An 11,896-nucleotide genomic window follows, 5' to 3' on the forward strand; every position below is an offset into this window, starting at 1 on the left:
GCCTGTCAGTCTGTGCTCAGGGTGACGCACACTTTGAGTTACAGACACAAATCTTTCACGCATTTGCGAATCTCACGTGGCAGAAGAGTAGCAAAAATCATGTGTACAGAGAGCGCATTGAGAGGCCCGACTGAGTTACAGTAAAGCTGAAGACATAGCTATTTACAAATCTGTCTACAGATTTACAGATCTCTGTACACATTTGCAGATCATTGTACAGATTTACAGATCGCAATACACTTGCAAATCTGAATACAGATTTTTTTTACACATTTACATATCTGATTATGCACACACAGATTCTAAATACACATTTGCAGATTTTTGTATGCATTCACAAACTTTATTACGCTTTTACAAATTATTTTACACATGTACAAATCTGTTCCGCACACACAGATTGAGATACGCATTTGCAGCTACTTTGCTACCACAATGGCCCCATATTCTAGAACGGTTTCATCTCATCATGAATCATTGGTCTGAACTGGGCTTAAGATATTAGACTTTAGATTCAAGGTTTGTTCCATAAAATGCTGTTTTTAGTCTGTATAGATGTGTACAGACCAGCCAGGTCACACCGCTGCAACTTTTCTCTGCAAAGTCTCGTCGCAAATCACTGGTCTGACCTGGGTCTAATGTGTAGTGGAATAGGTTTTAAAAGTAACCCTCCCATTACTGCTGACAGCATCAACAAGAAAACTGCATCTCCATCAGGCAAAAACTACCACCTGAATAATGCAGAAAAAAATGTCTCACAGTTGAACCTAATTGCTGACCCTGCCTTAAACCCTTGCTAAGGAAACACATGGTAATAACTTTCTGCGTACAATATAGTGAGTTACATTTTGTGTTAGTTGTTACAACATGATCACTTTCTGACCTCCCCCATTTCGAATCGAGCTTTTCCGACATGTTCACTTTTATCAGAGAGCATAAGAACATGGTTTTATGAACCATTGCGGAGACAGGAGCCCTCAGGCATCTGTGTTACAGTGTTTCTTAGATCGATATAATCGGCCTTTTTCAGTTGAAATATGTTGAAATTTTCTCTGACGTGACATCCTATACTTGGGTACGAAAGGAGCATTTTACTGTGCCAATAAATCAATCTGAGCTGAGCTGAGTTGCTGAGAAAAAAGAGACAGTATATGCTGCAAGAAAACCACAGAAACACAGATATTCCAGTGAGAGGGATTTTAAAAATGTGGACGAGTAGCTGGAGAAAGAGCTGTTTCTAAAGATCAAAGACAGAGAGTAGAGAGGAGATTAAAAATGCCAAAAGAAAAATTAACATGAGCAGAAACAGAGAGAATGAGTGCCAGTGATGCAATTTTATACGCTGCAGTTTGGTGTATGTGAATTCCATGTAGTGTTTTTCATTAGTGTGTGTACAGAGCCGGTCAGACTTACAGTACATTGGATAATAAAGTCACATTAATCTGATGGCTAGTGGGAGAAAAGGAAAAAAGGAGAGAGGGAGGAAGAGAATAAAAGAGCGTGAGAGTAATAACACCAATCAGACGGCATTAGCAGAGCAGAGACCGGTAATTGGAGCTGTGAGGTGTGACTCATCGACAGCTAGCGAGACCTGACACACACACACACACACACACACACACACACACACACACACACACATAGAAAAACCATCAACCACTTTCCCTCTTTCTTTCTCTGCTGCAATCATTATTATCTTCTATTCATCTAAGTAACTCGCACACCTTCCTTTTTATGCACACTTAAACACACACACACACACCCATAACCACTCTGCCATTTTAATCCACTCTCAATATTTTGCACACCACCTGTTTTCTTTCTCTGATCTATACATACAGACATGCATGCAATCAAACACACTGCACCAACACAGACATATACGCACACACACTCTACTTTCCCGGCTTGACATTCACACAGTGCTGCCAGCGACGCCACATAACAGCTCCTTCCTGTGCCACTCGCCCACCTGCTGCATCGCGGACCATATTCCTGAGAGAGAAAGCATCTTTTCAACCTTTCTGAGTGAGACACACTTAACAAAAAGTGCCATCTCTCCTGTGAGCGTCACTCAAAATGCCCCCTTTTTCAGCGGGCGTTTCTTTTCACATACATAAAAGAAATAGTCCTGTGCAGGTGGCGGACAGGTCATTGTGCTTGTGACCTTTTAATATCAGCTTGGTAACATAAGAAAGTCTGACAAGTCTGAGACATTACTTGGATGTGGGGAGAAAAAATCAGTCCTGCATGAAAAGTCAAACCTTTAGATAAGGCAGCTCACTATGTGACTCTTTATTAGCATGAGCATAAATATGTGTCCTGATTTACAGGCTCAGATTTGCACAAAGATAAGGCATATGTGTTACAGTAGCAATCAGTAACCATAGAAACATGTTTGCCATGGCTACGTGGCTGCAGAGCTGTGACTACAGACCTTGTAATACGCACCATCAAATATGATGATCCATTTCCAAATATGGATTTAAGGTTTGGAGGGGGATCTCTCTGGGGAAAATGAATTTAATTTGCACGTTATCATCTCTGTCGCAGGCTGTGCTGAGTGCATTTCTCCCTTTATTGGCACTGGGGCCATCACTCTGTGTATCCAAAGTCAAGGCGAGGCTGAAGTGTGCACATGCATGATTTATCACCAGGAACAGCTTTGATGATTTACCTAAACTTTTGGATTGACTCTGCCTAGGTGATCAGTGTCCAATCAGAAATCTTGAATTCGCAAACCTTTCACTTGAGCTTTTTCTAAGAAATTCTCATTGATAACTGTTAGTGCCCTTCAACTGTATGATGAATAACTTGTTGCCTGGTTGTTGTCTCCTCCTGAGATTTCATTGATTATTTAATTAAGGGGAGCCGTACAACAGCACACACCAGGAATGAGTCCCAAAACAACCTATTCTCATTCCCAAGTCGTCACATATTGCCGTTGTCAGGGCCTTTCACATCTACATATTACACGCTAGGTATCTACAAAAGCACATTGTTATGTTTAGGGAGCCCGGTCTCACTCCGCAGTCGTTGAAATCCGGCATTTGGGCAGTGATTTGCTGTGTCAGAAACCAACGAAAAAAGGCCTCCTTTAACTTAAGCATGACACGTGGCCGGTTGTCGTTATAGTTACACAGCGACCAGCAGAGTCAGGAAAAAATGCAACAGGACAAGGATGAAAGTTAAGGCGGCAAAAGTCAGACTGGGGTGGGTGGGATGGGTCCAACAAACACTGACTTTCACCTGAGAGGACGGTGTTTGCGTCCTGTAAGATTCTAAAGCCAAACCCTGTTCTTTTTTCCTAAACCAAACCATGTGTTTTTGTTGTTGAAGGGAAAAAAAACATCAATTCATGGTATTGTACTGACAAAATGCATTTATTTTGAAAGAGACTGTATTACATTTCCTGAGAAAACAGAAATGTATCTTGAAAGAAGAGAACTTGACACGGCGTCCCAGAACGTCAACAACCATTGCACCCAGGGTACATTGCACATCATATGTGGACGTGGAAAGTCCATGACCCAAACACCAATATGTGACGCGGTCGGAGTGAGAGTGTGTTGGTTTAGGCAACAGAAGCATGTGATTAGGTTTAGGAAAAAAACATCATGGTTTGGCTCTACATTCATACAGGAAGCAACACCAGCCTCCCAGGTGAAAGTCCAGGGTTTGTTAGACCCATCCAGCAACTGTAGTGTAGTTCATTAATAGACTAACATTTAGGCTTCAGAACTCATAAAAGAGGTGTTCATTTGTGATGATTATCTTGCTGAACAAAACGTGTAAGTACAATGAATGTCAGTTTGCGACAGAGCTTATTTTCTGCAACAATCCAAAAGGGAACATCCCACTAGCTATTTGACGAGGGAAACCAGGGCGACACTAACTGTTGGCCTACAGAAAAAGGTCATCTTTGGAGCACTCTATAAGCATTTGTTCTGTCAGATTCTTTCTATATTTTTTTTCCCCCGCAACTTTTTTCATGTTACTTTGTATTGTATTGATCAAATATACCATAGTTGCTCAAAGTGCGGCCCACAGAAACATTCTGTGCAGCCCCCAAACGTGACGAAATGCATGCATCATATTTTAATGCAATGCAGTTCACCTTAATGTGTTCATCAGTAAGTGATCATCACAGTTAACATGCTAGAGTACTGATGGGTGTGGTGGAGTGTATATGAAGAGTGTTGGAGTCACAGAAAATGAGAAGGCAGGTTGTACAAAAGAAAAGACAAAATTTGCAAATGTGCACATACTGTATTCTTTTATTAGCTCTTGTTCTTCTTTGTAATAAATACAATGAATACGAAGATAATCATAACTCTTTTTTTCTTTTTGGTGGTGGTGGTGGTTTTGGGGGGGGGCAAGGGAAGCTTGCCCAGGGCACTGAATGTGTTAGGTCAGGCACTGCTCACGAGTGGTGTAGGAATTATGTTCTGTCATCAGTGCTAGTGCTGTTAGCCACAGTTAGCGATTTCAGTCAACAACTTGCAACTGCACTTTACCTGTGTGCCCTCAATTGTATGTTGACTCCTATAGTTGCCCGCTAATCGACTCCAGTCTGCATGTTTAAGTATCCTTGAGCAAGATACTGAACCCCAAATTGCTCCAAGTGGCTGTTAGATCGTGTATGAGTGGGTTAAAGCCGTGTAGCAGGTGGCACCATGTATGGTAGCCTCAGCCACCGGTGTGTGAATGTGTGTGTGAATGGGTGAATGTAGTGTTCGGAAGATTAGAAAGGTGCTATACTAGTGCAAGTCTATTTACCATTTAAACTGCCACTGGTGTCGTCAAAACTTTGAGAACCTCTGAGGGTTGAGTTACCTTAATAAGCACCCAAATACTTTTCTTACAACTTACATTTATTGCAGTTGACTGACTAATATGTGGAAGTGAAATGTCCACGAAAAAAACCTTCACCCTGTGAAACACACTCAACAGAAATAACATTGAAATCCAGAGTTCTTATTCGGCCAAGGCTGACACTTTGTGGGATAGCATTGTAGACAAACTAGCATTCAGCTTCTATCTAGCAGTCAGGTACGCTCTCTGAGTAAATTACAAACATTGTGAAACTCCTTCATGCCTCCGAGTTTGTTTCTCTTCAATACAGGACGCACACCTTGTGATTGCTTTGCCTTTTATGTGCTTGTTGCACTGTGATTGCAGCTCTCAGCCGGCTGCGTCTCCGCAATACTCAGTTGCAATCTTTCATCTCTCTGCTCGCATTCCTCCGTCTCATCTCGTCTTCCTCTGCTTTCTGTCTTGTCCTGATTATCCTCTTTGCTCCTGTCCACTCTTTGTTCTCCGTCAGTGCTCGGTGCCCGGTCTTTCAGATGCACTCCACCGTCTTCCTCTATCACATTTCTCACCCCTGTCTTGTTTGTACATCCCGGCTGGGTTCTTAGTGTTCTCAGTTTGTCACTTGCCTTGATAAAGTAGTTCCTCAGCTCTGCCACAGGTCCGTTATCAGAGAACAGGTGGTGCAGGTATGCCTGGACATACTGATCTGAGGTGATAAGGTCCAGGTTAATGGAGGGGGACACAGTTGCAGAGGTGGTATTGGCCCCGGAGACTCTCCATCTTCTCTCTGTTAAAGTTCAGTGTAGTTTAGTTTAATGCAGCTTGACTGAGAAAGACAAAAGAAGTTTACTTGGCTACTTCAAAAGACTCTACCTGTGTCTGTCTTCATGGCAGATAAAGGGATGGTCACAGTCTTTCCTGTCTCTCTGTCCATCACAGTGAGTCCCGTCATGGATCCATCTTCTGGCACCTCACTGGAGGGGTCACGTGATGCCAGAAGATCTCCTCGACATTTCACCACGCACACTGTATTAGACTTATAACGCCTGTAATGAAGAGATGGAAGGGTTACAGGATACAACAGAAAACATTTTGGTGTCTAGTGGTCAAAAATCCATTGATGAAATACCGTTTTGGCTTTCATGTTTTATTTTCCTACTTTACTCACATGCTGTTGATTCTGTCATGATTGAAGATATTGCAGCGGCTCTAAATGTAAGCTCATAGTTTAGTGCTCGACTTTCCTGACAGTCTGATGTGCAATATTTTGTGTTTACGCTGTCATCTTTGGAGCAGGCTGGAGAGCTTGTCTCATAGCAGACAGTCGAGCCCTGTGTGGCTGTGGTTTCCACTGTCAGTGTGCTTTATTAGGCTCCTGCTTTCACTGAAGTGCTGCGTGTTTGCAGACTGACAACACAGTCTCAGCATCTTGAGTGTTTTGTAGTTGGACTGTGAGCTGTGTAGTACGGCTCCTGCACAGGTTTTCCACCTACAGTCTCCAGCTTCAAAACATCGTCACATAAAAACAGACTCAGTGGCACTGTGAGTGGCTCATGCAGTGTTATTTGTTGCTGCATGTTTTGATATTAAAAAATAAATAATAATAAGTCGTTACAGCTTTTTTTAAAACTTGTTTTCTTAAGGCCCAGACATCAAAGAAATAGTTGCGACGAAACCAACTGTTGGCTCATGTCACCTGTGTCTAAGCCAAAAAGTTAGGTTTGAACACACCGTGAACACGACAGCTAACAGCTAATTAGCACGTACGTTCTGCACCTACATGAGAGGAAATAACTCTTCATACCAGCAGGTGGCAGTTGTCAGTCAGAAAGGGAAACTGGAAGACCGACAGCATGGATTCAAGATGCTAGTTAGCCAGTTAGCACATTAATAACAATTCAATGGATATTTACCATGTGCTAGCGATAATACCAACAATTATGAATCGTTTCTGCTAAGTTTCTTTAGAACTCACGCCCTCTTGAGTTTGGTCGTTGTTGTTTTCCTCTTGCTGTTTCTCTTCTTGTGCGCTTAGTTGAACTGCCAATCAGAGTGAATTCATTCACCGACAGGCTCCGCTATCTCTGACGCCGAATCAACATGCTGGACCGGCCGTAAAACAGCCGACAAGGGCCGACTAGTGACAGACGCTCACCGACAAATGACCGTCAGCATGGTGTGTCTCTTAGACACTGACATCTCAGCCAGACGGGATGAAAATAAAAAACTTAATCAAGCTTACTTATCATGTCTCGGCCACATGGTAACCAACAAATACCATTCCCAACTTGTAGCCCACTTTGTAGCCCCACTAGTGACCCCACATAAACATGTGATAAGACCTTCCACTTTGGTTGACTGTTAGATTCCTGCAGGTACTTAATTACCTGTAAGCAGGTATGATCTGTGTGAGGTCTTCCTTGTACTGCTCCAGTGAAGCCCTTGCAGCCAGGGGCTCAGCTTGACCCTCGAGACGAGCCAGGTGAACCAACATCTGGGTGTGAAAAGCCGCTCCACTCGCCCAGTGCCTCAGAGACCTGGAGGAATGGACAGTGAAAGACAAATCAAACAACTCATGACCATAGTTGTGCAACCACTGTACGGTGTCTATACTGTATGATACCATCCTCTACTCCACTGTGCTCACCTCTGTTGTATTCTCTCACCTGGAGTCACAGTCTCCTCCCAGCAGAGAGGTCTTCAGCTGGGTGAGGATGAGGCTGAGCTGGGCCTCGAGTCTGATGGAGTCCTGGATCAGCTTGTTTTTGTCATTCAAGTTGATCCTAATTCGCTTCAGGTACTCCTCCATCACCTCCTGGAGCTCCCAGACTCTCTGCTGGAGGTATACATGAATGCATGGAAATTGGAGTAGGTCCATAACTGTCTTAAATTTTCTGTCATCACTTTCTTGTTGCACTCAAAATCAAGACTTATAACAGTATTCTTTAGCGAGCTTGTTAAAAAAGTTGGCTGAAATGGCTCAGTAGATACACACAGGAATTTATTTCACCAAGCACTTACTTTTATAAATCCCCCTCATTATTTTCTATCAGAGGACTTACCTGGCATGATGATGACCCCGCTGACTTCCCTTTCACAGCTGATGACTGCTTCGATGATGTGTAGGCCATATCCATCACTATAGTGATCGCCAATCCCACCAGACCGGCCAGACGTGGCTCATCTGAGAAGGACGACAATCGGCTGATCAGATCCTTCAGATACGTTGGCGCCTTGTGCCCAATGTCACCCTGCAGCTGGGTAAGAAGAAATGAACAGATATTATTTGTGCTTAAGTGGTAACAAAATTCTGGCATACTGCTTCTTACCATCCGTCTCAATAAAATAAAAATGCCAGTTGAGAAGATTTCTCTTTCTCCTTTTTAAGAACACTGTTAAACTCCGTTTTGTCATCATCATATTGTTCCCTCTGGCCACTGTATTGATTTGTCACCTTTTTACAATCCCCAGCAGGAGCACATTCCTAATACTGAGTGGTGCTTCATTTTGCACAATCGCTCTTTCTTGTCTCAAGGCAACACCATCTTTCTTTCCCCCTCCTGTTCGTCTCCATCTGCGCTGCATGACTGAACAGATTTAAAGGTGGAATCAATGAGCAATTCAGCCGCTCAGTCTATTTCAGCAGGAACAGATCACCTCGTGTTTTGTTGTCATGTCTCCAAAATGTTTTGCTCATACGCAGCACTTGCATCAGTCATAAACATTGTCACACTTTCTTTCAAGTCTTAAAGAGACAGTTCACCATAAAATCAAGTAGCACATATTTTTTCTCTTCCTTGTAGTGATATTAATCAGGCTAGTTTGTTTTGGTGTGAGCTGCCATGTGATGTCTGCCGTAATACTGTGCAGAGGGAAGCATGCACCACTAGCTAGCACCACTGACAGTAGTTCCTACATGAAACTGCTCACAACAAGGTCTGTGGCTTATCTTGAGTAACCGAGTCATGATTTCTGGAAAGAGACATTGCTGTTGAGTTTTTCAGATGTACTTTTTTTGGTGCTTTGAGCACCACAAGCTGAGTGACATCTAGTTCCATTGTATTCAAGAGAAGGCAGACATAGAGAGTCTGCCATTTCTCCAATATAATGGAACTAGATGTCACTCGGCTTGTGGTGCTCAAAGCACCAAAAAATAAATTTGAAGAACTCAACAGCAATGTCTCTTTCCAGAAATCATGACCTGGTTACTCAAGATAATCTGAACACCTTGTTGTGAGCAGTTAGATTGGGAACTGTTTCCTTTCTACCAAAAAAACACCACCGACCGTATCACCACATTGAAGGAAGCCTGCATCTACTGTTAGCTCAACTAGCACCACTGAGCTAGCTAATGTTGCAGCTAAGCTGAGGACGGCGCCATTAATGTTTACATCTTGCACTGTCAAACAAGCCTCTTGTCCATGAGTAGATGCATGCTTCCTTCTGCATAGTGATACGGTTGGTGGGTGTAGTTTGGTAGAAAGAAAATAGTTCCTATATTAAACTGCTCCCAACAAGGTCTGTGGATTAGCATAAATAACTGGTCATTATTTCTGGAAAGATGTAAATGTATTATTTGGTGCTTTGAGCACCACAAGCCGAGTGCCATCTAGTGTCATTATATTGGAGAGAGGGCAGACATCTCTACGGCTGATATCTCCAACACTCGGCAGCTCACACAAAAACAATTTAGATTGATAAATAGCACTACAGATTAGAGTCAAAATATGTATTTTTGATTTTTGGGTGAACTGTCCCTTTAATAACCTTTCGTAGTTGTTCCTGGAGGCTGGTCCTGGAGTCAAAGCTCTCATCGTAATTGGCTAGGAGGAGAGGGTGGACGACTCCGAGGTCAGGCACAGCACCACGTTCCAACATGGCATCGTAGAGGAGAGAACCAATTATGTCCTTCAGCTGAGAAGGCTCTTCTTCTGATGAAAACAGCTGGCCCATGATGATAAGTGTATGTGTGTCGTGAGATACCAGAAAATATTCTTAATTTACGGCAGCAGTATCTGAGGAAGAGCAGAAACAAGGGAGAATACTAAATGGCAGATAATACAGTACAAAAACAAACAGCTTTCAATAACTGGTGCCAGTAGTGAATCAGATACTCAGAGTGCAATTATAGTCTCATTTCTTCTTATTTTACATGACTATGAACACAATATCATATACCATGACTTTAAGGGTTTGAAATCAAGTTGTAAAAGTCTTTAAAGTCTACACAAGTCAAGACATAAGCCAAATATATGTATATATTTAATTAATCACATTAGCAAGACGTAACATTTTCCAAATACCTCCAAAATAGCACCCTAACATTTCACACTAACATCCCAGCAGCAGTTCAGTCACATCTAATCTCTCTGTTACTGCAGTGACTTGTGTTTTCTGCAGCTGGCCTCTCCTCTTCCTCCTCGTCCACCCCGCCTTCTGCAGTCAAGAGATTAACCAAGACAACACAGCAGCAGGATGTAGCTCAGCAGTAAATCTAGACCTCCCCCTAGCTGCCAGGACTGTGAAATGCAACCCCTGTGAGTGCTGGGGACAGTTTGTCATGTCCTCAAGGCCAAGGGCACCAGGCTGTTGGGGGTTTTATCCCAGTAATCTCCAACTTTTTTGTTGCCTTTCTGCTGTTGGTGCCCGGAGAATTAAAAACCTCTGAGAATAGTTATTTTGCACTCTTTCGTGTAGTGCTATCTTTAAGTGAAAGCATGATAGTGAAATTAAACTAATCCTCCTTGTGCTTAGGGGACTCCCTGGAAGAATCCAGAGGTCCTTGGGAATGAAAGTAATAGCTACAAACTCTTTATGGCAGTGTTAAACATTGAAAAAATAGGCCAAGGGCTTTCAGCTTTTTTATTTAGCTAAATGGAACAGTGGCCTTGGTGGTGGTGCGATGTTGACTTTTTTTTACTTGATAAAATATGGGGCAAGGGGATTTGGGATTTTATGTAGTGTGAGAGATGTTCTTTGTTAACTGGGACAAGGGCTTGTGCACAGTCAGGCCTCAGAGTGCTGTGTGTATTACAGCTGTAGGTAAATGAAATGATCTACACTGTGTGTGTTGGAGCTCAGTGGATGACTTGCCAGTTAATCACTTAGATTAAACCTGCTGGACCTTCCTCCTCATACCCACCTGTTTTTATAATCAGTGTCTCAGTTGTCAGAAGGATTTCATACAGTTATTTTATCTCCTTTCCATTTTTGTGTTCAGTGATGTGATGTCATCATGCCAAACACTATATCATTTTGTACGCTGATGTCTAAAGGAGTGGAGGCCACACCGAACACTTTTTATAGGATTTAGCCTCTCTCATAATAACATATCATGACAATTTAATGTAATTACAATTCTTTAAAGCAGCTCTAATCAATGTTCTTATAATGGGGATGGCCCATTGCTCAGACAGTCCAAAATTCAAAAGCAACAGTAGTCCGAAAAATGTTCCAATGGATCAAAATACCCATTTCTCAGACAGCCCCTTATCCCAAAAACAAATGACTATTGCTATGAAGTCCTGTTTCTACAAAAATGCACACTCCCTGTAGTTAGACAACCCAGTCCCCAGAAAAATGTTTTGCATTGTATGTTTCTGTAAATCACAGATACACATTTGTATATTATTATATTGCAAATACAACAAAACTTTCAACAATGCTGTGGTCAATGTGTGGTTAGGTTTAGGCACAAAAACCATTCATGGTCAGGAAAAAAATAATTTTTTTTGGCTTAAAATACCCACATTTGGTGGCACAAGAGCCGCTGGAAAAGCAGCGATAGGTCGATGAAAAACACCCAGGTACGGTGGCCCAAACACCACTGGGAAACAGAAACTAAGCAAGAAGTGTGTGTTTTCAAAGAAAATGTACTTCGGAGTGATGGGCAATTGTTTTCAAGATAATGGGCTGTCAGAGAAATAGGCTTTTGGTCCAATGGGACACTTAATGGACTAATGGGGATTTGGAATTTTGGGCAGTCAGTACAATGGTTTGGCACCTTTATATTAACGTTGACTGAAATGTCTATATGTAATCTAAAAGGAAATTGTCATCCGTCTTTTTTCTGTTCTGCTTG

At 42.3% G+C, this 11,896-nt stretch overlaps 1 protein-coding gene across 2 annotated transcripts; it reads right to left on the reverse strand.

Moving 5' to 3' along the window:
- Nucleotides 1-4,856: 4,856 nt before the first annotated feature.
- LOC117248779 (uncharacterized) lies at nucleotides 4,857-10,265 on the reverse strand. 2 transcript variants are annotated; one of them, XM_033614037.2, is made up of 7 exons: nucleotides 10,119-10,265; nucleotides 9,583-9,830; nucleotides 7,878-8,072; nucleotides 7,482-7,651; nucleotides 7,203-7,352; nucleotides 5,689-5,861; nucleotides 4,857-5,602 (listed from the first exon to the last, which is right to left on the reverse strand). In XM_033614037.2, exons 2-7 carry the CDS (start codon nucleotides 9,766-9,768, stop codon nucleotides 5,154-5,156), a joined length of 1,323 nt encoding a protein of 440 aa, XP_033469928.2. In that variant the 5' UTR covers nucleotides 9,769-9,830; nucleotides 10,119-10,265; the 3' UTR covers nucleotides 4,857-5,153. The 2 variants fall into 2 exon arrangements, with proteins under 2 accessions (XP_033469928.2, XP_033469929.2); XM_033614038.2 differs by having other exon boundaries at nucleotides 7,482-7,648; nucleotides 10,119-10,248.
- Nucleotides 10,266-11,896: the final 1,631 nt, after the last annotated feature.

The sequence above is a fragment of the Epinephelus lanceolatus genome, chromosome 17 (assembly GCF_041903045.1).
Source record: "Epinephelus lanceolatus isolate andai-2023 chromosome 17, ASM4190304v1, whole genome shotgun sequence".
In the NCBI taxonomy this organism is placed as follows: Eukaryota; Metazoa; Chordata; class Actinopteri; order Perciformes; family Serranidae; genus Epinephelus; species Epinephelus lanceolatus.